Source organism: Orcinus orca, chromosome 8 (genome assembly GCF_937001465.1).
Source record: "Orcinus orca chromosome 8, mOrcOrc1.1, whole genome shotgun sequence".
NCBI classification, from domain to species: Eukaryota; Metazoa; Chordata; class Mammalia; order Artiodactyla; family Delphinidae; genus Orcinus; species Orcinus orca.
The window spans coordinates 79,110,335-79,136,718 of NC_064566.1; the positions used below are offsets into that span (position 1 = coordinate 79,110,335).

Consider the following 26,384-nt stretch of genomic DNA (forward strand, 5'->3'; position numbering starts at 1 on the left):
AACATGTTTTGGGGCAACAGCAGCATCACTGTCATTAGCATTTTATCCACCACAGTAACTCTTTGGGAGGGGCCAAAGCTCATTAAGAAGGTTCTGAGGGGTGTAAACAAGCTAATCATGAAACTTCTTTCTCTCACCTTAAGCATCCTTAAGTGGCACTTTGCAAGTGACACAGGACAGAGCAATTTTGTGCTCACACAGGCTTTGAGATCAGATAGATTTGGGTTCAAATCTTAGCTCTGCCACAGATTAATTTTGTGTCCTTGGACACATCACTTAGATGACTTCAGATTCACATTTGTCTCTAAAGTGGAAATAATAATCCGCTGCCCTCATAGGATTGTTGTAGGATGATATGAGACAATGTTTGTGAAATGCTGAGCAGGGGCGCTTTGTACAGAGTAAGCACTTAATCACTTCTATTAGCCCATGGGTTACTGTTATCATTGTAAGAAATATATTTTTTTAAGTGAAAGAAAAATAACAAGAAGAAATGCTTTTCTAAAACTGTAATGCTAAGAAAATTGTGCATGACAAATTTCTGACAGCATTCCCTTGTGTTCCTTTAAAAATTTGGCCTTTCATACTGTGAAACAATGGAGAAAAGTTATCAGTTTTGCTTTTACAGTGCTTTCAAGAGTTTATAAACAGCCCCATAATCTGGTTTTAGGAAATATGATTACACTATGAACTGATTTCTAGTTCCTTAGAGTTTCCCATCCTCGTGCTCTATGTACACCTGAGATTTTTGGCTGCAAAACAAGTCCATGTAGAAAGCACCAGTCATGTAGTAACTGTGTTGCAGATACACCAGAAGGGAAAATCTTAGGTAAGTGAGAAAGAAAATCATTTTATAATTAAAACCATTCCTTCTAAAAGTTTTCTCCAGCTGCAGCAGCTCGGCAGCAGTATTTTCTGAGGGTTTGAAGAGCCCAGCTTGTTTGCATGCCTGGCTTTCAGAGGGCCCAGCTTGGAACTCTCCAAATCATTGAAACCAGACGTTTAACCTCAAACAAATCATTCACATAATTCTTTCAGGCTGCTTTAACTAAAAAGAGAAGAGAACCCAAACAATTTCCTCATCACCAGCAAATCAACTGCCCACCTAATTGATAGTTGAGTTACCTGAACAATTTTTGTAGTTTTCTCTTCTAGGAATTCAGAATGTACTAGAAAGGTCTTGGAAAGCTGCACGTGGAGTAACAGCAGAAGTGGAAGCATCTTCAGACTGAACATGGCCTCGTCTTCAAAAGCTACCTCTCCTGGCCTTCCTTCTGCCCCTTCTCCTGATGGGTACCCTGAAGTTCAGAGCATCCCATGTCACTCACTGCTTTCATTTGGTCCTTTATAAAGCCCTGTCTTAAACAATTGCCACATCAGGAATGTGAAGCAACACGGGTTAATTACACTCTGACAGTTTTGCAATGTTATAATGTGATCTAGTACCCCCAAATAGGGGAGTCTTTCAATGGAAAAAAAAGTACAATTTGCTGCTCTGTTTTGGGGGTTTTTAGATATTTACTTTTGCAAAATTGTCTGGTCAAGGAAAAGGAATAAGAGACTAATTCTGAAGTTAATGAACAGCAGTTACATTTTCTGGGCATGTCAGATGCTGAGGCTGTATTAATTTATGCAGTAGAATATTGTTTGATTAGTGGTAGGTATCTTGGGGCTAAGGAGCCTAACTAGAGAAGCTCTGCACTTACCCACCCTTGTTGTAGGTGAGGAACATGTGTGCTTGTGTGCGTCGTGACAAAGCTGGATGTATATGGGGGTCCTAAAGCAGTTTCTGGAGGATGTGGTTTTAGCGTCAATGCGTTTTCTGCAAGCTGGATTTTGCATGGGAAAGACAAAGAAACCAATACTGATGGTAATGATAATAATGATCATTTGCTAAATATTTATTATGTCCCAGACTTACATGCTGTATGTATATGACCTCAGTCCATCCTCACAAGACCTTGGGAGGTAGATGCTATTATTATTTGCATTTTGCAGATATAAAGAAAATCCAGAGAAGTGAGATGGCTTATATAAATCACATGCTAACCTTATGGAGGAGCCAGGATTCAATGGTAGGGGGTATGTTTAGAGGCTGAGCTGGCAGCTACCACATCAGGCCCTGTTTTCTAGTCTTCCACTCCAGCACCCGGCTGGCCCACAGTGGAGCAGTAGCTCCAGGGCTGTAACAACTGGGAGGCCTTGGCTTGTGTTCATGGAGAAGACAGGGAGAGTGAGCATGAGATGCCTTGTACACTCCCAACGGAAAAGACCCTGAGAGGACTTTCAGGCAACATGGCTATGTAGCGGCTGTATTGATCAGAGGCCCTTGGGCTTGCTTTCAAATTGTGTCACCTGGTCTCACTTATTCTGACTCTATGTGCATGTAGATTGTTACCATACACAGTCTTTGTATACATTCATTTACATATATTTATATATACAGTTGACCCTTAACAAGGGGGAGGGTTAGGGGTGCTGACCCTCTGTGCAACTGAAAATTTGCATATAGTTTATAGTCAGCCCTGTGTATACTCAGTTCCTCTGTATCCATGATTCCACATCAGCAGATTCAACAGTGCTGATCATGTAGTACTGTAGTATTTATTATTGAAAAAAAATCCAGGTATAAGTAGACCCATGAAGTTCAAACCTATGTTGTTCAAGGGCCAACTGTATTCTGTAAGGGCAGGTATTCCTGTGCATAAATGTATATGTCAACATGTATGATGTATAACATGTGTTAATATATTATTTGAGATGCTATGGTAGATGGTTCAGTTCCCTCCTGGAGTCTCCTAAGAGCCTTTTAGACAATCCAAAGAAATATGTCTTGGGTTAGAACCTATCCGGATAGCAGACGAATGTTTATGATGTAGATTCTTACATTCACTCAAGAAATATTTCCTGACACCTATTGTATGCCAGGTGCTGTGATGGGTACTAGATTATTGGAGATAAGTTAATAGTGGTTCAGATTAAATACTGTGGGAGTCTGGAGGAAAGTGCAATGATTGGGTTAGGTAGAATCAGGGAATTCTTCATGAAGGATGTAGCATGTGAACTTGTCCTCAAAGAAAAAGTAGAATGTGGATGTGCAGAGATTTGGGGATCTATTCCTTGTCCTCATGTGCTAGTTTTTTCCAATTTGTTCAAGCAGTTCCAAGGTCATGATCATGTTAACCTCCCCTGTGTACACAACTTAGTCATGATGTGGCTTCCTCTGCATTAGATCTTTAGTGAAAAAACCTTTTCTTCCTAAATGAGAATGCCTTAACATTGGTCTACCCTATGTTATTTTGATTCACTACCTTGTTTATAAGGTTTATAAATGTACTTTCTCCTGAACATAATGGGACACAATTTAGACAAGAATCCCAAACTTTGGTAAACTCAGTTTTCTAGTGTTTGTGTAAATGTTGTGTTAAAAACCAGAACACACCTGGTGGAGAAAGCCACACCTGTTTTCAGGGCCTCCGCCTTCCGCTTTCTGAATTCTTTCTCTACACCTGACCTCCCCTCACCTCCACAGTGTCTGCACCTCCCTTCTTCTGGTGCCTGGAACCCAGAGTTCTCTCAGGCTCTCTCTCCTCTGAAAATCTGCTTCTGGGAAAAGACCAGCTATCAGTCATTTCCATTTTAGTGTGCACTTAGGGGCCATTTAAGCCAATTTCTTACTAGAAAAAAAAAAGACAAACGAGCTAACTTTTTTTTTTTAATGAAGTCTTTGTTCACCATAATATGAATTTCAGAGCAAGTAAAAAAGACAGTGGAAATTTAGTTTTGGACAGAGACAATGAATGACAATGGAGGACCATTCTGTCTCCATAATGCCACCCCCTGTAGATAGCAACCTTGTCTGATCACCCGATGTGCTGTTCCATAGCAGAGGTAGCAACTTGTAATTTTACAGCTTAGTTTTGCTTTTTCAGCCCAACAAGAAGGAACTGATTGCATAGATATAGTTTGTTTTCTCTTTAGTTTAAAAGAGAGAAAAAAGGAGAAGAATGTGTCTAGCTAGCTGGAGTGGGCATAGGCAGCAGGGAAAGCTACCTGGAGGTGCTCCTGTGTGCTGAATCTTGAAAGCTGAGTGGGAGTTTGCCAACGGGGAATGTGAGTGGTAGAGGAAACAGCACACACTAAGTACAGAAGTTTACCCAGTGACGCAGGTGGACCTTTGATTCATTCACAGGCAAAATGTCTTCTGCATCAAGCAGTTTTGAACTGTGATGATCAGGATGGACGTCTCTACCCCCTGATCAAATGAACAGATAATTGTTGGGGTCAGTTGTGGTGAAGGTAAAGAGCATCAGATGTGAAATTACACTAACTGGGTTCGAATTGTAGTTCTGCCACTTCCTACTTATGTAACTTTTAGCAAATCATCTAAGTTCTTCTGAGCCTCGACTTCCACATCTATAAAACTGGGACATTAACATCTCCCTCGTATGGCCTCAGGAGGATTGGATGAGAGAGTGTATGTGGGAGCTCCGTGTAAACCCTCCTGTGCCCTTTTCCCTGTATTGTGAGTGTGATGAAGTTATGGCCATGATCGTTCTTATGTCCATGCTATAAGTGGAGTTAGCAATGTTGAAAAGCTCCTCTTTTCCAGAAAGAGAAGTGCTTCAAGGTTAAGCCACTGAGTGATGAAGTAACTTCCATATAGCTTCCTTCAGCATCCAGAGCTCAGGGCAGCCAGGGAACATATGTGTGTAAGTTACACACCCTTCACACAGAGTATAAATGGTTAAGTTAAAAATCACACAAGCCATCATGTACTAAACACTGCACTAAGCTGGCAGTCTTTACTGTCAAGTGAGGGAATGTGTGTGGTGTCTTCACTCTTAGGACTCAGCCTTAGATGTTGGCTATATATTATCTCCCTTTAGGTTCATAATAATGCAAGGAAGAAGGGGTTATTATCCCTATTTTAAAGATAAGGAAAGTGAGGTCTAGAGATCTGATTCCAACATACCTTTCCATTTATCTTTCCTGGTAATCTCTCCTTTGTTCTCTCAGTGAGGAAAAATTCAAAATAAGGCAGTAGTTCTCAGTCTTGGCTCTACATAAGAGTCTGTATTAAAAATACAGATAAGTGTGGGACTTCCCTGGTAGTCCAGTGGCTAAGACTCTGAGCTCCCAATGCAGGGGTCCTTGGTTCAATCCCTGGTTTGGACACTTGATCCCACATGCATGCTTGCAACTAAATATCCTGCATGTGGCAAGGAATAACCTGTGTGCTGCAACTAAGACTGGGCTTAGCCAAATAAATAAATAAATATAAAAAAAATACACATAAGTGTGCTCCACTCCAGCCCCCAAGTCCGAATCTCTGGGGTAGGGCACAGGCATACATAATTTTAGGGAGCATCCCAAGTGATTCTGAGAATGAGTTAAGAACCCCTTTGTAAGAGAGTATAGAGAACATACACAAGAACGTGAACATCCACACCTTAAGGGTTCAAGAGAAGGAACAATCACACTCATTGAAGAGATCAGCAGAGACTTCATGGAGGGAGTGGCCTTGAGATAAATTTCAAACAATGGACTGAATTTTGGCATTGATATTCAGGTAATGAGGGTGGAATTAGAAGAAACAAAGAGCAAAGGCAGAGATATGAGAGACTTGGTATTCTGAGATGCAATTTCAATGTGTGTGTGTGTGTGTGTGTGTTTGGAGTGGGGGTGGGGTCACCACAAATCCGACAAGGTATTCTTGGACACCAGCAGGGTTTCTGAGAATTCAACTCAGTCCTGACACTACCTGGAGAGAATATCTGATTCCACAGGTTATGGGTTCAGTTCTACAAGACTCTCCCCGACCCCACCACTTCAGACGCCAGTCAGAAGCCCAAGTTATCACCTGTACTTCTGACCAACTGGTGATAAATCAGGAGTTCCCACGGCCTTCTCCTTGGGTTTGATTAATTTTCTAGAACAGCTCACTGAACTCAGCAAAACATTTTAGTTAGTAAACCACTCATTTATTATAAAAGGATATAACTCACAATTAGCCCAATGGAAGAGATGCATAGGGCAAGGTGTGTGGGGAGGGGCACTCATTTCCACATGGCCACCAACCTGGAAGCTCGCCAAACTCTGTCCATTTGGGTTTTTATGGAGGCTTCATTGCATAGGCACGATTGATTAAATCATTGGCCATTGGCAGCTTACTCAAGCTCCTCCCCTGCCCAACTCTTACTCAACCTCCTCCCCTGCCCCTCTCCCCAGAGATCAGTGGGTCATGCTGAGAGTTCCAACATTTAATCATATGGTTGTATCTTTCAGTGACCAGCCTCCATTCTTAGGCATTTTCCAAAAGTCACCTCATTAACAAAAGACACCTTTATCATTCTCAACACTTAGGAAATCCCATGGGTTTTGTGAGCTGTGACTCAGAAACTGTGGTTCTGAATGACCAAATATATATTTCTTATAAATCACAATATCACAGAAACCTTGGTTTATATGTGGAGACTAACAAGGTACTGGGGTTGTAAGGATAGAATTTATAAAGGGAAACACGTTGGAAAGGTAGGTTGGAACCAGATGGTGGAATGGCAGGGACTGAACATCAAAAAGGTCAATAAAAAGCAGTCATTTTTGGTTTCTGGGCCTAGTGGTGATCTGAGATGAGTTAATAAAGCTAACATGGTCACAGTGCCTAGGACAGACTAGGATGGGGAGGAGAACAATTGAAGGATGGTATAAAAGTTGTAGTGAAAGGACCTGGCCCTGGGGATGGCCATGGGTCTTCCTACAAGAAGAGGAGAGATATCTCTCTTTGTTCAAAGATGGGTGGTGAATAAATGAGGTTGAGGAAGACAGGCGGGAACCTGGGTCACCACACAACTCATCTCCGGGGCAACCATTCACAACACAGACATACACTGGGGAATCTACACTGGATAATATCTATTGTCTGGATAACATAAGAGCTGTTGTCTTGAGGTTGGCAGGTGGGAGCCAGGTCAGGGCTTGAGCCTGAAGGAATTGGAGGTGACTTACAAAAGCTGTGGTAATAAATTCAACTGGCAGCTGAGGCCAGTAAAGCCTGGCTGAGCAGCAGTGATGGCCCAGGCCTATGAGAAGGCTACCGTTGGCAACAAGGATCCAATCCCTACCTTGTTTATTAGCTTCAAACATTTCCATTTACCACCCCCTTCCTTTTCAACTCCCCTCCCAACTGGAAGGTGTTGAGGATAAGACAAAAATGAGGAAAAAAATGACCCAGCGATAGTCAGTAACTGTACACATACCCGTTTGACAGAGACCCATGAGAACAGACCACGACATGATAGGCATTTCCATTCCAAGCTGCTCTGTTTCTGGTGGGAGGCAACTGCTGACTGAATTTGCCCAAATTCTCTTCCCTCCTCAAGCAGTCCAGCTCTATGGCTGGGATGTCTTGTTTTTCGTTTCTCCTGAGGTGTGTGTTTTCTGAATCTTCTCCACTCCTGGTTATTCAGTCTCATGCCCACCTTGCTATACCAAGAGATACTACCTCCTACCATAGGCAAATTACCTCAGTTTCTGTCACAAAAATCTGATTTCCCTCATCCCAGACTCCTGATAACTGCCCTTCCTGGTGTCCACGGATCTCTCTTTGTATTTCTACACCAGAGCCTGTTCTCTTTAAACCTTCTCCCCACTCTTTTTCTTTTCCCTCATTGACGCCTTCCCCCTCTGTCTGCAAATGCCGTCAGAGCAAAACAAAACAAAACAAAACACACCAATGGCCTTCTCATCACCACCATCCTCGCACCCTCCCCTCACACTCAGATTCTTGGAGGCCTCATCCAGTGCTTCCTCACATTGCACCTCTGCCCTTGTCCCCTCCTGGCCCAGCCTCCCCCTTGCCTGGCACCACTGGAGTCGAGAGCTCATCTGAATAAACTCTGTCTCACATCTTTAGGGACCCCACTTGATACTGTTCTCCCTTGTCTTGATCAATGGTTCTCAACTCTTTAAACCTGGAATATCAGAAAGACACCACATAGGCCTTTTGGTGACTGGCTATCTACATACTGCTGTGTATTAGTTTCCTATGGGTGCTGTAACAAATTACCATAAGTTTAGTGGCTTAAAACAAGGCAGATGTATTCTCTTACAGTTGTATAGTCTGAAGTCTGATATGGGTCTCACTGGGCTAAAATCTAGGTGTCAGCATGGTTTTTTTTCCTTCTGGAGGCTCCAGGGGAGAACTGGATTCCTTGCTGCTTTCAGTCCCTAAAGGCTGCCTGTGTGCCTCAGCTGTGGCCTCCTTCCTCCGTCTTCAAAGCCAGAATGAGTGCTTCTCTTTAACCCTTCTTCTGACATCACATCTTTCCCTGACCACAGCTGGGAAAGGTTCTCTGGTAATTAGATTGGGCCCACATGGATACTCTCCCCAGTTCAAGGTCTTTAACCTTAGTAACACTTGTAAAGTCTCATTTGCCATGTAAATTAGCATATTCACAGATGTCCAGGGATTTGAGTGTGGACATCTTTGGGGCAATAATTTTCAATGGGAAGAGATGGGGGTGGCCAGTAAATGTGTGGCAATAATTTTCAATGGGAAGAGATGGGGGTGGCCAGTAAATGTGTGGAGTGACTGCACAGAGAAGGGCACCTGAGAATCTGTGGGTCTGCATGTGGTTCGAAAGTCCTTTAGGAGATCATGCCCTATAATCCCAGGATGACCTACACCCAACCTGGTACCCATTTGAGTACTTACTAAACACCCATTATAAATCAGGGGCTGTAGTAAGTGCCTTTGCAAGATCACTTTCATGTAAATCTCTTAAGTATGGGTTTTTAAAGCAATACAGAAATCGAGGATCAGAGAGGTTAAGTGAATTACCCAAGGTCACATGGCTAGCAGGTGTGTAATGTAAGTGGATTTGGGAATTCAGTTTTTGTTTCATAACTTCGATCCAAACTCGTTCCATTAAAGCTCAACAAAGTCATACCCTGGAGGTCACCTTTTACCTTAGTAGCTTCTTTAGTTCAAATGTTACACTAAGGTCCCCATAGGAATATTCCGACCCTTCCTTCCTCCAAATTCTTCAAGTGTGGTTGCCTTGCACATGAGGACAGAACTTCAGAGGAGCCTGAGCCGAAGTCCCAGGGCCCTCACAGGGAGCTAGTTTATCTTTTGTATGTGGAGTGGAAGTCTGGAGACCTGGGTTTGACCCCTTTCTACCGTTTACTTGACCATGGACAAGTTCCTTTATCTCTGTGCCTCAATTTCACATCTCTGATTGGCCACTTACAGCTGTGGAACCTTGAACAATTCACTTCACATCCATAAGCCTCAGTTTCCTCCTGTAAAATGGTGGCAATATCAGCTACACAGTATGATTGTCGTGATGATTAAATATAGATTTGCATGGAAAGTGTCTGCACATAGTGCAAAATAATAGATAAGAGTTCTCTGACAACTGATTAGGAAAGTATCTCACAGGATAGCCATGGGTTCTAAAGAGGTAATAGATGAAAAGCAGACTATAAACTACAAAGAGCTATTCAAAAGATTTATTTTATTTTAAAAGTATTCTAGTAATACAGGAATATGCTGTTAAAAAAAAGAAAACAATTTCAAACACGCAGAAGTATGAAAAGTAAATGTGAAGTTCCCCAAACCCCCCACCTCACTCCACTCCCATCCTCTGGAGATGACCACTGTTAGCGTTTTGATATGTCTCCGTCCAGACATTTTTCTATGTCTTAATGCTAAAGATTAAAGATTGTTATTAGATATAGAAGAAGTTTCCAGGACTACAGTGTGTCCCGAGTGTAAAATGTCAGATTCTCCAAGGCTAGGCTGCTGTAGAGTAGTAAACAAGGCCTAAATCAAGTCATGGAAGAGACCTGTCATCCTTAGCCAAGCTAGTGGTGGTCATGCCCATGTAAAACTACTAGAGGGTGCCCAGAGTCCATCTGGGCAGTGAGCTGTTTGATCAGGTCAGTAGTCTGAAACAGAAACGTGAACACAGATGGCCGTTATCTCACTTAGCAAGGGTTTGAACGAGGCAGGTTACTTGGAGAACTGAGCATTGGAGACTCAGCCAAGGCCCATTAAAATGCATAGTTGGCTGCAGGTGAGAAAACAGAATGAGAACTCCACAGAGTGGCCACACACTCCCTAAGCACACAATTTTGTACTCCATTAACAGAAGAAAATCTTAATGTCATGTTGTAGGTAGCAGTTTTAGAAGGTCACTGATAGGGCCATCTATGGTCACACAGTGACTGTCATACATGTCACAATTTGCTTTGGACAATTTGCACAATTTGCTGGTAGAAGAAAATATTTTAAGTCTGTCAAATAACGGTTGAAGACTTGATGACTACCTACCATCAACAGAAATGAGGTACAGAAGAACCTGCAAGAAAATTGATATCCGTGCAGAGAAGAGAAGGAAGCATGGAAATGATTTCTTTCATGTTTCTGCTCCACTGCTACCTTGGTCTGAACCACCATCATTTCTTGCCAGGACAATAGGCCTTCTTGTTTCTGTTCTGGCTACTCTACAATGTATGCTCAACACAGCAGTCAGCATACATTACTTTGCTCAAAATGCTGCAAGAGGTCCCAATTTTGATTTTACCCAGAGTGAAAATGAAAGTCCTTCAATGGATTACAAGGGCCTTTCTGATCTGGCCCATCTCTTACCTCAATTCCTATTCTTGGCTTCCCTTGCTCTGCCGGAGCCTCATAAGCTACTTGCTTTTCCTTGACTCCATCATGCATGTTCTATCTTAGGGTCCTTGCCTTGACTATTCCCTCTACTTGAACACTCTTCCTCGGACTTTCACATGCCTAGGTCCTGCTCTTCTTTAAGTCTGCTCTTAAAGGACAACTTGCCAATAAATCCTAACCTGACTATTCTAATTAATCAGTGACTCAGTTGACACGCCCTCCCCAGCACTCTTCATTCTCCTCTTCCTGTGAACTTTTTCTTATTCCCCCATGACATGTGTCATCTTCCTATATACTTAAATAAATTATATTGACTACTTAGTATCTGTTTTCCTTGAACCCCACGAAAACAGCTCTCATTGTTTTGTTTACTGAGGTATCCAAAATGCCTAAAATAGAGCATCCACATAGTATGTGATCAGTAAGTACTTTTTCAGTTAATACATACATAGGGACTACTTAATATCATGATATTTACTATGTGAAGAATTCAGGCTGTAAAAAAGTAGGCACAATATATTTTCATATTTATAAAGAAAAGCATAAGCATTAAAAATACCAGAAGTTAATAGCCCAAAGTATTAACAGTGCTTATCATTGGGTGGTAAGATTACAGATGATTCATGTTCTATTTTTGGAATATTTAGTATTTTTCAAGTTTTCTTTCCTTTTCCTTTCTCCCATTTCCTTTCCTTCCCTTTCTTTCTCTTCCCTTCTCCTTCCTTTTCCATTTCCCTTCTTTTTTCTTTCTTTTTTTAACTCAAATTTTGTTACACACAGCCCTCAGTTCATGACACATTATCCTTATTAGTCTATATAGACACCTTTAATATTTTTCTCACCGTTCTTCTCTTTACCATCCACAGCACAAATACCATCTGCAGCCTCAAAATATTTAATACATTTCCTTCTAGTTTTCCTTCCAAATGTTCATTTAACTCTGCATATATTGCTGAAAAATATATAGTGTTGTTTTGTATGTGGATCTTATTATTTTTTTTAAATGGCACTGTTCTTTATATTTCATTCTGTTTCTTACATTTTCAATAAACACTTCATCTTTGAGGTCAGTCCTTGCTGCTCTAAAGTTACTTTAGTGTACTGCTTCTCACTGCTGCGTAGTATTCTGATAATACAGATAGACAGATAGATAGATAGATAGATGATAGGTAGATAGATATAGATAGCTCACATCCTATTTGTCAGTCACTAAACAAAGGCCACCCAGGCTGCTACTACCTCCCTGCTGTCAAATAGTTTTTTAATAGTCATCCACCTATAAGTCTCCTATGGACCATGGTCAGAATTTATACCCAGGAGTGGAATTGCTGGGGTTAGGGCTTAGGCATTCTTACAATACTAGCAGATATTGCTTCACAATTGTTGTACCAATGAACACTCATACCAGCTGTAAATGAATGTTTATATTCTCCATCTTTTTCCCAGCAATTAATTTTATCAGAATTTCTAATTTCTGCCATTTTAATGGATATACCTTTGTATCTTGTTTACATCTGTATTTCCATGATTAAAAAGTAGGACTGAGAGATATCTTGGGTCACAAATCAAGCCTTGGTAAATTTAAGAAAATTGAAATTGTATCAAGTATCTTTTCTGACCACAATGCTATGAGACTAGATATCAATTACAGGAAAAAATTTGTAAAAAATACAAACACATGGAGGCTAATCAATACACTACTTAATAACAAAGAGTTCACTGAAGAAATCAAAGAAGAAATAAAAAAATACCTAGACACAAATGACAATGAAAACACAATGACCCAAAACCTATGGGATGCAGCAAAAGCAGTTCTTAGAGGGAAGGTTATAGCAGTACAATCCTCCCTCAAGAAACAGGAAACATCTCAAATAAACAACCTAAACTTACACCTAAAGCAATTAGAGAAAGAAGAACAAAAATACCAGAAAGTCAGCAGAAAGAAAGCAATAAATCATAAAGATCAGATCAGAAAAAAAATGAAAAAGAAGTGAAGGAAACAATAGCAAAGACCAATAAAACTAAAAGCTGGTTCTTTGAAAGATAAACAAATTTGATAACCAATAGCCAGACTCATCAAGAAAAAAAGGGAGAAGACTCAAATCAATAGAATTAGAAATGAAAACAGAGAAGTAACAACTGACACTGCAGAAATACAAAGGGTCATGAGAGATTACTACAAACAACTATATGCCAATAAAATGGACAACCTGAAAGAAATGGACAAATTCTTAGAAGAGCACAACCTTCTGAGACTGAACCAGGAAGAAATAGAAAATATAAACAGACCAATCACAAGCACTTAAATTGAGACAGTGATTAAAAATCTTCCAACAAACAAAAGCCCAGGACCAGATGGCTTCATAGGTGAATCCTATCAAACATTTAGAGAAGAGCTAACACCTATCCTTCTCAAACTCTTCCAAAATATAGCAGAGGGAGGAACACTACCAAACTCATTCTATGAGGCCACCATCACCCTGATACCAAAACCAGACTAAGATGTCACAAAGAAAGAAAACTGCAGACCAATATCACTGATGAACATAGATGCAAACATCGCCAGCAAAATACTAGCAAACAGAATCCAGCAGCCCATTAAAAGGACCATACACCATGATCAAGTGGGGTTTATCCCAGGAATGCAAGGATTCTTCAATACACACATATCAATTAATGTGATACACCATATTAGCAAACTGAAGAATAAAAACCATATGATCATCTCAATAGATGCAAAAAAGCTTTCAACAAAGTTCAACACTCATTTATGATAAAAACCCTCCAGAAAGTAGGTATAGAGGGAACTTAACATAATAAAGGCCACATATGACAAACCCATAGCCAACATCATTTTCAATAGTGAAAAACTGAAACTATTTCAACTAAGATCAGGAACAAGAGAAGGTTGTCCACTCTCACCACTACTATTCAGCATAGTTTTGGAAGTTTTAGCCACAGCAATCAGAGAAGAAAAAGAAATAAAAAGAATCCATATCAGAAAAAAAGTAAAATTGTCACTGTTTGCAGATGACATGGTACTATACATAGAGAATCCTAAAGCTGCTACCAGAAAACTACTAGAGCTAATCAATGAATCTGGTAAAGTAGCAGGATACAAAATCAATGCACAGAAATCTGTTGCATCCCTATACACTAAGGAAGAAAAATCTGAAAGAGAAATTAAGGAAACACTCCCATTTACCATTGCAACAAAAACAAGAAAATACCTAGGAATAAATGTACCTAAGGAGACAAAAGACCTGTATGCAGAAAACTATAAGAAACTGATGAAAGAAATTAAAAATGATACAAACAGATGGAGAGATATACCATGTTCACAGATTGGAAGAATCAACATTGTGAAAATGATTATACTACCCAAAGCAATCTACAGATTCACTGCAATCCCTATCAAACTACCAATGGCATTTTTCAGAACAAGAACAAAAAATTTCACAATTTGTATGGAAACAAAAAAGACCCTGAATAGCCAAAGCTATCTTGAGAAAGAAAAACGGAGCTAGAGGAATCAGGCTCCCTGATTTCAGACTACACTACAAAGCTACAGTAATCAAGACAGTATGGTACTGGCACAAGAACAGAAATATAGATTAATGGAGCAGGATAGAAAGCCCAGAGATAAACCCACGCACCTATGGTCAACTTATCTTTGATATAGGAGGCAAGAATATACAATGGAGAAAAGACAGCCTCTTCAATAAGTGGTGCTGGGAAAACTGGACAGCTACATGTAAAAGAATGAAATTAGAACACTCCTTCACACCATACACAAAAGTAAACTCGAAATGGATTAAAGACCTAAATTTAAGGCCAGACACTATAAAACTCTTAGAGGAAAACATAGGCAGAACACTCTATGATGTACATCACAGCAAGAGCCTTTGTGACCCACCTCCTAGAGAAATGGAAATAAAAACAAAAATAAACAATGGGACCTAATGAAACTTCAAAGCTTTTGCATAGCAAAGGAAACCATAAACAAGATGAAAAGACCACCTTCAGAATGGGAGAAAATATTTGCAAATGAAGCAACTGACAAAAGATTACTCTCCAAAATTTATAAGCAACTCATGCAGCTCAATATCAAAAAACAAGCAACCCAGTCCAAAAATGGGCAGAAGATATAAACAGACATTTCTCCAAAGAAGATATACAGATTGCCAACAAACACATGAAAGGATGCTCAACATCACTAATCATCAGAGAAATGAAAATCAAAACTACAATGACTTATCACTTCACACCAGTCAGAATGGCCATCATCAAAATATCTACAAACAATAAATGCTGGAGAGGGTGTGGAGAAAAGGGAACCCTCGTGCACTGTTGATGGGAATGTAAATTGATACAGCCACTATGGAGAACAGCATAGAGGTTCCTTAAAAAACTAAAAATAGAACTACCATATGACCCAGCAATCCCACTACTGGTCATATACCCTGGGAAAACAATAATTCAAAAAGAGTCATGTACCAAAATGTTCATTGCAGTTCTATTTACAATAGCCAGGACATGGAAGCAACCTAAGATGAATGGATAAAGAAGATGTGGCACATATACACAATGGAATATTAGCCATAAAAAGAAATGAAATTGAGTTATTTATTGTGTGGAGTATGGGCCTAGAGTCTATCATACAGAGTGAAGTAAGTCAGAAAGGGTAAAATAAATACCATATGCTACCACATATATAGGGAATCCAAAAAAAAAAAATGGTTCTGAAAAACCTAGGGCCTGGACAGGAATAAAGATGCAGATGTAGAGAATGGACTTGAGGACATGGGGAGGGGGAAGGGTAAGCTGGATTGAAGTGAGAGAATGGCATGGACATATATACACTACCAAATGTAAAATAGATAGCTAGTAGGAAGCAGCCACATAGCACAGGACGATCAGCTTGGTGCTTAGTGGCCACCTAGAGGGGTGGGATAGGGAGGGTGGTAAGGAGATGCAAGAGGGAGGAGTAATGGGAATGTATGTATATGTATAACTGATTTACTTTGTTATAAAGCAGAAACTAAAACACCAATGTAAAGCAATTATACTCCAATAAAAATGTTAATATAAAAGAAAAAGAAAAGTTGCATTGAATATCTCTTCAGATGCTCTTGGTTCCCTAAGTTTCTTCTCCTGTTAATTGCTAGCTTATTTTCTTCACTTGTATTTCTATTGAATTACTTATCTTTTTCATGTTGAATTGGAGGAATTTCCTGTATGGACCACATATTAATCCTTCTTTAGTTTCATATGTTGCAAATATCTTCTCTATCTTTCAATTTTTCCTTGCCTTTGTTTTTGATGTCCCTCATTTAATATAATTTTTGAATTTTGATGTAGTCAAACATCAATTTACCTCTTATAGTTTATGCTTTTTTTGGTGTTGTTTGAGATATTCTTCTCCATCTTAAGGTAACAAAAATATTCTATTGATTTTTTCACTTATTTTTTATAGTTTTTAACTTTGAGATCTTAAATCCATTCAAAGTTTAATTTTGTATGTGGTTTATACCAAAGAGGATAGGTTAAATTATTCTGTGGTTATAAGCTCTGAATTCTTCAATGTTTCTTAAAGCAATAAAAGTTTACTTCTTGCTCATGCTATGCATCCATCCTGGTTGGACAGAGGGGCTCTTCTCATGGTAGTAACCTTGTTTCCCAGATTTCCGGAGGAGCCATAGTTTTGAATTCTATCAGTTGTTACGTTGGATGGAAAAAGACGTCTGAAGGGTTCTGTGCAGGCAATTAAATGTTCCAGCCCAGAGGAGCCGCATGCCACCACCACTCACAATTCACTCTCGAGCTAGTCATGTGGCCCCACCCACTGCCAGTAAGCCAGGCAGTGTAATACTTCCATGTGTCCAGTAGGTGGAGAGCTGGAAATATTGTGTTGACCAAAACATTTGGGAAACCTGAATGAACATTTTGGTCAACCCAATACATGGTGAAGAGTATTAATCATGAACACCGAACGGGAGAAAGAATCCACCTTTATTTTTTCCATATAGTATACCAATTTTCTCCAAACATTATTTACTATTTATTCTTTACCTTCTAACTTGTGATGCCTCCTCTATCATGCCAAGGATATGTTTCTTGACTCATATTTGGTTCCATTAGCTTCTATCTGTGCTCCTGTATTAGTTTTATAATGGTTTTGTGAGAACGTCAGTGTCTGGTGGGACTCTTTCTTTCTTTATGCTTTGTCAAAATTCTTAGCTCTTTGTGTGTATTTATTCCTTCATAAAAACTTCACAACCAGTGTTTTCGTTTTCCAAATAATACTGTTTGGATAGAATTGAAGTTTCATTACATTTATAAATTAATTTTGGGAAAAGATCATCTTTAAATTATTTCATCTCTTTAGGTCATTTATTCATGAATATGGTATTCAGTTTTTCTTATATATCTCTAATAGCTCTTAAAATTTTAGTTATTAAGGTTAAGGTCTATTTTTGCTAGATTATTTCCTAGGTAGATTGTAGATTTTACTGTAGCCATTAGTGTTTTATTTTCTATATTTTACCGACTTTTTATTGTGAGTATATAGGAATATAAATGATTATGATATGTTAATGTTATATTTGGAAATATTAAAATTTCTCTTCTGTCTAAAGGGTTTTGATTCTTTTGGGTTTCTCTACGTAAATGACCTAATTATCTGAAAATAATGGTAATTTGGACTCTTCCCTTTTAATCTCTATATCCATTATTATTTTTCTTGTCAATTTTTGACCAGAGTTCCAGGACTATGTTGAACAAATATCAGTGATAGTAGGCATCCTTCCCTTATTCCCAGTATTAATAGGAAAGTGACTAAAGTTTCGCCACATGTGCCATATGGTGATAGTAGAATAAAGAAGTTTTGCTTTCTTATCATTTTTGTGTTCACTGGAGTAGCACTTTTACTCTCCTTCAAGAGCTTTTCTTTTGCATTCACAACTTGGCTAAACTTTTGGCACAAAAGGTCTAGCTTTTGGCCTAACTCAGCTTTTGATATGCCTTCGTCACTAAGCTGAATCATTTCTAGCTTTTTATTTGAAGTGAGAGATGTGCAACTTGAACACTTAGAGGCCATTGTAGGGTTATTAACTGGACTAATTTCAATATTGCTGTGTCTAAGGGAATAGAGAGGCCAGAGAAGATGGGGAGATGGGGAACATCTGGTCATTGGAGCAGTCAGAACACACACAACATTTATCAATTAAGCTTGCCATCTTATATGGGTGTGGTTTGTGGTGCTCCAAAACAACTACAATAGTAACACCAGAGATCACGATCACATAACGCATATAATAATACTTTAAAAGTTTGAAATATTATGAGAATTATGTTACACAGTGACACAAAGTTAGCAAATGCTGTTGGGAAAATGGTGGCAATAGACTTGCTTGATGCAGGGTTATAAGAAACCTTCAATTTGTAAAAAACACAATATCTGCAAAGTGCAATAAAATGAGGTATGCCAGTAGTAGAAGGTCATTCACTTTCCTTTCTATGTAATATTCATTTTTATGTAATATTCTATTGTATGAATATATCTCTGTTTCCAGACTTGGGCTATCATGAATAAAGCTGCTATGAACATTCTTGAACAAGGTTTTTGTGTATTATGTGCTCATTGAGCTTGGGAAAATATGTAGAAAAGGTCATAAGTTTAGTACATAATTAACTTTGTGAGCAATTTCCATATTGTATGAGGGCTGTAGATGTTTTGGCTTCTCATCAACATTTGGTGTTGTCAGTCTTACTAATATTAATTATTTTAGTGGTTTATAGTAGTACCTTATGAGAATTTTATTTTCTTGATAACTAATGATGGTAAGTATATTTTTCATGTGTTTATTGATCATTTATATGTCTTTCTTTGTGAAGAATCCAATTTAATACCTCTGTGCATTTTTAACTGGCCTATTTGTCATTTTATTAACAGTTGGTAGGACCTTTTTACATATTCTGGATGAAATGGCATATATATGTATTCCAAGTTCATATTTCTCCTGTGATTTCAAATTTCCATGGGACTGTAGTTTCCCTGGCCTCTTTAGATGAGTTAAAACCTGGATCCTGGCTTGTTCTCTTTGACAGTTTGGGGACTAGGATGGAATTGAAGCATCTCAGGACACGGTGTTTGGTGATAAAGTCTGCACCAAGTTACTCTCACCTCTCACTCTCATCAATGGATCCTCCCATGAGGGACCACACAGAAATTCTCTTTCAGCTTCTAAGCATTCTGGGGGTTGCTGCCATGCTTGTAATTCTCTACTGTCTTGGCTGGGAAGGACAGAAAGAAGAGTCCTTCAGGAGTTGGTCAAGCTGACTATATACTTTGTTTTTGACTTCCCAGCTTTGCTGGCGTCCAGCATCAATTCGGCACACATTTATTAAAATGTTTTATTGAGCACCTACTTAGTTCTTGAGTTATATCAGTGAAACAAACAAACATGCCAAAGCCAAATCAAACAAAACATTTTTTTGTTAACATAACAATGGCCCTTCCTCTTATGGAACTTCCATTATAGCAGGAAAAACAGGCAATAAACAGTAGATATAATAAGTGATTAAGTTATATAGTATGCTAGAAGGTGATAAGAGATATGGAAAATAAAATTGTAGGGCTGTATAGAACTATTGGGAATATGTGTATGTTTGTGTGGAGGGGTGGTGTAGGTTGTAATATTAAAAAGAGTAAACCAGCAAAGGCCTCACTGAGAAGGTTACATTTCAACAGAGTTGAGAAATAAGTGAGGGAGTCATCCATGAAGGTACCTGAGGGAAGAGAATTCCAGTGAAAAGGCACCGAGGTATGGATATACCTCACATGTTAAAAAATAGCAAGGAAGTCCATGCAGCTGGAATGGAGTAAACAAGGGGGAGAATATTAGAGAATGAGGTGAAGGTGTGCATGTAATGGGGAAAGGGCATATAGGACCTTGTAGATCATAGTGGGGACTTGAGCTTTGTCTGTGAATGAAATTGGGTCACTGCCCTGACGTTATCCCCTTGTTACTTGCTTGTCCTGCTGCCTTCCAGGCCTGCCATACAGACACGGGACCTAGAGCAACATGTGAGAAGAAAGGACACAAGTAGAGTGTGCTTCCCAAAGCCTGTCCCCAGTTGGAGGCATTTCGGCCTCTCCCCTGTAGGATATTTCCTCCCCCATGCTGGTTGGGTCTATCTGCTCACTCACAGTTTTCTCACTGTTTGTGTCTGGTTCTAGTATTTCCTGTACTAGAAGTCCCCTGTACTTCTTGGCTTTGGTTCAGAGGAAGGAGCCACAGTGGGATTGGCAACTTGCTCAAAATTTCTGAGCATGTATTTATTATGTTGGTAAACAGAAAAAAATATTTGAAAATAAACATTGTACAAATAATTTGCTATAAAATTGAGGCACTGTTAATCACAGAGCATCACAGGAAACCTATGGTAAATAATCTGACTGAATGAGAAAAAAGACAATCTGTGTAGTACTGATATTTTTTCAGCAGCAGTAGTTAACTTCTGCAAATTTGCACCTGCAAAATGTAACGTGAAGTGCACTCAGAGTGTCCTGTAAGGAAAACTACCAGGGGAACAAGACACAACAATAATATTTAGGGATAAGAGCTAACTTTATGAAGATAGCTAGGAGAATAGCTGAGAAATCTAAGCAGTTTACTCATAGTTATGCAGTAAAAGTGAGGGTGCAGAGTTGTGCTGGCATCAATCTCTGACTTTTCTCACTGAGAAATTGGAGATAACTCCCCAAAATGGAACTGAGGGAACACATAAAACTACCTAATCCAGTGCTCCCTCCAGAACCCCTAACCAAAGCTCAATAAATTCCTTCCTTTATTTGACTTAAGGCTTAATTTGAAGTTAAAATAAGTGAGGAGGATCAATAACTAGTCTTCCTTCCCTTATGTTCTGCATATTCCATGAGAAGGGTGAGTGCTTGAATTCTATACATCCTAAATATTTTCCCACACACTTGCATTGTGAGTATGCCTATCCTAGAGACAAAATATTTGAGAATGTGGTTACTAGGAGAAATGTAATTACTGAAAATATCATAGAATATTGGTAAAAAGCTTTTCTCTATGAAAACCTAAAGGTGAACTATGACCTTGACATCCTCAGCACTCACTTAAAACTAAATTGTGTAAGTTCATGAAGCAGTACAACATAGTTAACATACAATATGTCCAGACTGAGGTTAAATAAGGTTGTACTTATATGTCTGTGCCTTGTTATTACCTAGAGATTCAAATAAAATACTGAAATACCTGGTTTCTCAGAAAAACATCTTCTTTGGGCTGAGTAGAAATGTTTTCTCCAACTCCTTTGTGAGAGTCAACCATCAGTTATTTCTGCACTTGAACCTGCTGTTAGTATTCGGGAGGCCAAAATTTGCTTAGTTTTAGGATCAGATTTGTAGTGCCCTTTTCCATGAAAGAAATGGAAAAATCCTGGAAATAAAATGAAAGATAATGATCATGTTAGACAAATAGTGGTTTTTCCACATGAACACTTGAAAAAACATACCAGTTTCCATGAATGCAATTTACTTTCATATCTAAGTAACAGCACATATGCTATGTCAATGGTAACAAAATGGAGAAACTGGATAGCCTTTACCTCTATCTTGGAAAACAGCATCAACTTTTTTGCCAATTCCAGGGAAGTCATGAATTATCTCTTTGGGATAACCTGCATCTGTGGACTGCGTGTTTTCATCATACCTGGTTAAAAAAAATTATTGGAATGTGTGATAAATACAATAACAAAAAATAACACTTAGCATTCACAAAGAACTTTTCATGTGCCAGTCACTGTTCTAAGTGCTTTGAGTGTACTGATTCATTTAATCTTCACAACAAATCTGGGAGGTAGGTGCTATCTTTATCTCCACTTTGCTGAAATCCAAAGGCTGCTTAAAACAATTGTGGGTGGATGCATCATTGGTATAAATTAATAGGAACTTTTAACTGGAAAGGGTCCCGTTTCAATAGGGTTATGGGAGACTCAGACAGACTAGACCATCCCTAAAGAGGCATCAGCTCTAAAAATCTGATTCAAATTTTATCTCAGCCTCCATCCTTTTAAAAAATCTCCTTTTTGAACTCAATCCTACAAGTCCCTTGCCTTCCAAGGACAGGCACTGTGTGATGAAAACAGGCAGGGGACTAAGTGACACTCAGCCTGGCTGCATCCATTCACAGAAGGAGGATGGAGTTTCAGCACAATTTGAGAATAATTTTAAAAGGCAACTCTCCTTCCACTAAGGAGGGATCTGATGCCCTAAGAGCTCCAAGTGTCTGTCTTTACCTCCAATACTCACTGGGGACAAAGAAATACGTCTTTGCAGTTTCCTCCTCATGAATGGCAGCGTCGATGTTCTTTACCCTTCCAGGGAAGCCAAAGGAGCTGTAGATGTCCCTGGGGTATCTGGACAGTATCACACCCACATCAGCAACCCAGTATTTATTGCCTGTCAAACAAAAAAATGGCTATGAAACGATTCGCCTGGGACTCTGGAAGACACCAGGTAGGGTTTTCTCCAGATGTTCACTTCTTGAGAAGTGGCTGGGGGCACTTCTCTGGTGGCGCAGTGATTAAGAATCCGCCTGCCAATGCAGGGGACACGGGTTCGAGCCCTGATCTGGGAAGGTCCCACATGCCACGGAGCAACTAAGCCCATGTGCCACAACTACTGAGCCTGCGCTCTAGAGCCCGTGAGCCACAACTACTGAAGGCTGCATGCCTAGAGCCTGTACTCCGCAACCAGAAAGTCCACCGGAATGAGAAGCCCACGCACCGCAATGTAGAGTAACCCCAGCTGGCTGCAACTAAAGAAAGCCCGCGCACAACAACGAAGACCCAATGCAGCCACAAATAAATAAATAAATTTATTTTAAAATAATAAGAAGGGGATGGAGTGTTTTGTTCCAAAGTGAGGTGCACCTGAGTCAGACATTTCTCTCTAGTGTGACTGGCTCACTTCTCCAGCTGCACAGGGAGTGTGGGTGGTCACGAGTGGTCCTGCAGGAGTGGGAGGACAATGCACACTTCTACATCTGACTGGAAGACACCTCCGAGCTCTTGGCTAGGCTGGGTCCTGGCAAAGGATTCTGCATTTGTTCATTTAGTTACCCCCAGAATATTAATTTATCTTACATCATGAAGGCAGAGTATCTCTGCACAAATACACATTACCACGTCACAAAAAGGCAGTTTGAAACTTCATATATATAAATCCTTATTTTCATGATACACACTTTAAACCGATCTTTTTCAAGATTCTTTACTTATTTAAACTATTTTAAATTATTCATGTTACTTTGGGTCAAATGTCTCATATTTTGTGTCTATAAAAGCCAAACTCCTGAATATTTTTCAAGAGCTGAATGTTTAGCATAAGGAACACAAAGCCAGTGTTGATTATTGGAATATGATTGGATATGGCAGAATCCAAGCATTTTGTCCATCAATTCACTGTAGCTCATCTATCCATGTGGACAGTGGGTGGGGGAGTCACTCTATACCTCCATTAAAGTGGTGATGTATATTTATGGACTCTCTCAGAATACCAAAAAACAAGTATTTGTGTTCTATTTCTTGTAAATGTGGCATCATATCTATATCTATATAGAGAAATCTGTATATAGATCTATAGATATATATGTGTGTATTGATCCAGGCCAAATTTCCATATATATATGTTCCACTTGTAAATGTGGCCTGAGTTGATACAGATATAGGTATATATAGACATTCATATAGATATGGAAACTTGGCCTGGGTTGGTAGATAGATACAGAAATAGAGGTATTGATACATACATATAGATATACTGACCCACTGACCCAGGCCAAGCATCCATCTAGATATATGTTCTACTTCATGTAAATGTGTCCTGAGTTGGTATCACTCTCTCACACTCTCTTTTCCTCTCTCTCTCTCACTATATATATATAGGCCGTTTACCTACATTATATCCTGTCTCACAGAAGTCCTACATGGAAGTGGATGAGAAATTGAGGTCAGGTTGATTTCAGGAGGCTAGAGGTGGTGTTCAAGGCTAGTAAGAGGCAAAGGCTGCTCAGAATAAGCTCTTTTTTTTTATGATCTTTCAGCTGGGAGTTTTGTTGTGTTCTTTTCACAATCATAGATACTGGAATAAGAGCACAGCAGAGACTTCCACGTGGGCTGATGGAAGTGTTTCCAAAACTACAGAAACCAAATGCAAGCATCATAGCAAGCCAGCCTCAGGCAATAATAAAGGATTCTACAAAGAAGACTGATGCACGGAAAGAGCCATCCTTGTCAGTCTCTGTAGCAGACACCATTGATGTTCAAATCCCTGGACCCACCACCAAAGTTACAGGCAGCTTCAGCAATGGTCCCCATAAATCCCTCTCAGCCTTGAGCTTTCCCCCGCCCCAGGAGCAGGCTGGACCAGTGCAGCACCAGCCAAGGTGCTGACTAGTTGACACTTTCAGGAACATTCTCAAACAGAGAGGGAAAATGTTGGTGAAAACACCTCAGGTCCCTTGCCCTTTGGTGGGACAGTTCTGAAGTATGCCCTGTGAGGACTTCAAAGGTTCTGAAGTGGGACTGGGCCCCTGCTGGCCACAGTGGTAACCCACTCATGGGCACACCCCTGTTGTCTCTGCTCCCTTATCTGTCTCAATTCCTTACGCTTTGACTATGCCTCAGGGATCACCTCCAGACCAACGACGTGCTCCCAAATCTTTGTGTCAGTACCTGCTTCAATCTTCCCCCAAATGGCTAAGGACTTTGTGCAAATCTGTGACCATGTCCAGGTTTCAGTTCCCTCAAGGGTAAATGTCAAGGTCACAGGGAATGTTCTGAGGGGTCCCTTTCATTGCCGTATTCCAACTGTACCTGAACTCTTCCTGCCAAATGGAACTTTTCCTTCACACAATTGTTTAGAGAGGATTTTCATGACAAACTAAGACCTTGCTATTAAAACAGAAGATGAAGGAAGAAAGGAAAGAAGAAAGGAAGGGAGATAGGGAGGAAGGGTGAAAAAAAGGAAGGAGGGAAGATTAACATCTTCCAGTATTGATCCATGCATATCTATATTTACCAATACAAACGAAAATGTATTATAGCAATATCTGTCATTATCCTGCATTTCTTTCTTGTGTAGGTACTGACACACAATAGTAAAAATCATCAAACATTTTATAGGATCAGGGAGACTTGCTGACTCCATTCAAATTCCTAGTAATTTTAATCTTTTGGAGGACCAAAATTATGAGAAAGCATAATTTGCTTCTCAATCCTTCAAGGTATCAGTTTGGTGGGAAGAGGAGGCCAGATCCACAGGTGTGAGGGGGAAGCTCAGCCTTTTTGAGTCCACACACTTCAGAAGGAGTCCCAGGATTTCTGTTCCTCTGGAGGAAAGCATGATATGTGACTGCCCATATCTGCCTGAGGGGGTGTCCTCACGAACTCAGGGGGATTCTCCTTGCAATGGCATCTTCCCTTCTCTGGGGACAGAGGCCTTTAGGATCACAGGCTTTGGGATAGTCATCTTTTCCAGGTTGGAAGGGGAGATACATAAATGGTGTCCTTCCTGTCTGGGCTCCAGGTTACATTGCCCTCAGCATATTGTAGAGAACTGATTTAAGTAGTGTTATTCAGAACAACCTATTTTTTTTTTACATCGTTATTGGAGTATAATTGCTTTACAATGGTGTGTTAGTTTCTGCTTTATAACAAAGTGATTCAGTTATACATATATATATGTTCCCATATCTCCTCCCTTTTGCATCTCCCTCCCTCCCACTCTCCCTATCCCACCCCTCTAGGTGGTCACAAAGCACTGAGCTGATTTCCCTGTGCTATGCGGCTGCTTCCCACTAGCTAGCTATTTTACGTTTGGTAGTGTATATATGTCTATGCCACTCTCTCGCTTTGTCACAGCTTACCCTTCCCCCTCGCTATATCCTCAAGTCCATTCTCTAGTAGGTCTGTGTCTTTATTCCTGTCTTACCCCTAGGTTCTTCATGACATTTTTTTTCCTTAAACTCCATATATATGTGTTAGCATACGGTATTTGTCTTTCTCTTTCTGACTTACTTCACTCTGTATGACAGACTCTAGGTCCATCCACCTCATTACAAATAGATCAATTTTGTTTCTTTTTATGGCTAATATTCCATTGTATATATGTGCCACATCTTCTTTATCCATTCATCTGATGATGGACACTTAGGTTGTTTCCATCTCTGGGCTATTGTAAATAGAGCTGCAGTGAACATTTTGGTACATGACTCTTTCTGAATTATGGTTTTCTCAGGGTATATGCCCAGTAGTGGGATTGCATGGTCATATGGTAGTTCTGTTTGTAGGTTTTTAAGGAACCTCCATACTGTTCTCCATAGTGGCTGTACCAATTCACATTCCCACCAGCAGTGCAAGAGTGTTCCCTTTCCTCCAAACCATCTCCAGCATTTATTTTTTCTAGATTTTTTGATGATGGCCATTCTGACTGGTGTGAGATGATATCTCATTGTAGTTTTGGTTTGCATTTCTCTAATGATTAATGATGTTGAGCATTCTTTCATGTGTTTGTTGGCAGTCTGTATATCTTCTATGGAGAAATGTCTATTTAGGTCTTCTGCCCATTTTTGGATTGGGTTGTTTGTTTTTTTGTTATTGAGCTGCA

The 26,384-nt window shown here is 39.7% G+C and overlaps 1 protein-coding gene across 3 annotated transcripts in view; it reads right to left on the reverse strand.

Moving 5' to 3' along the window:
• Nucleotides 1-22,169, reverse strand: part of MMP8 (matrix metallopeptidase 8) — a 32,636-nt gene extending 10,467 nt beyond the window's left edge. Inside the window, exons 1-3 of one of the 3 annotated variants that reach the window (XM_033410044.2) lie at nucleotides 22,026-22,169; nucleotides 21,323-21,426; nucleotides 20,971-21,153 (exon numbers count right to left, since the gene is read on the reverse strand). In XM_033410044.2, the coding sequence (XP_033265935.1) occupies nucleotides 20,971-21,045 (75 nt within the window). In that variant the 5' untranslated portion in view covers nucleotides 21,046-21,153; nucleotides 21,323-21,426; nucleotides 22,026-22,169. Of the gene's footprint in view, nucleotides 1-1,125; nucleotides 1,436-20,970; nucleotides 21,154-21,322; nucleotides 21,427-22,012 lie in introns of those variants that run through there. The other 2 variants (XM_033410045.2, XM_004282196.3) reach the window with 2 other exon arrangements.
• Nucleotides 22,170-26,384: the final 4,215 nt, after the last annotated feature.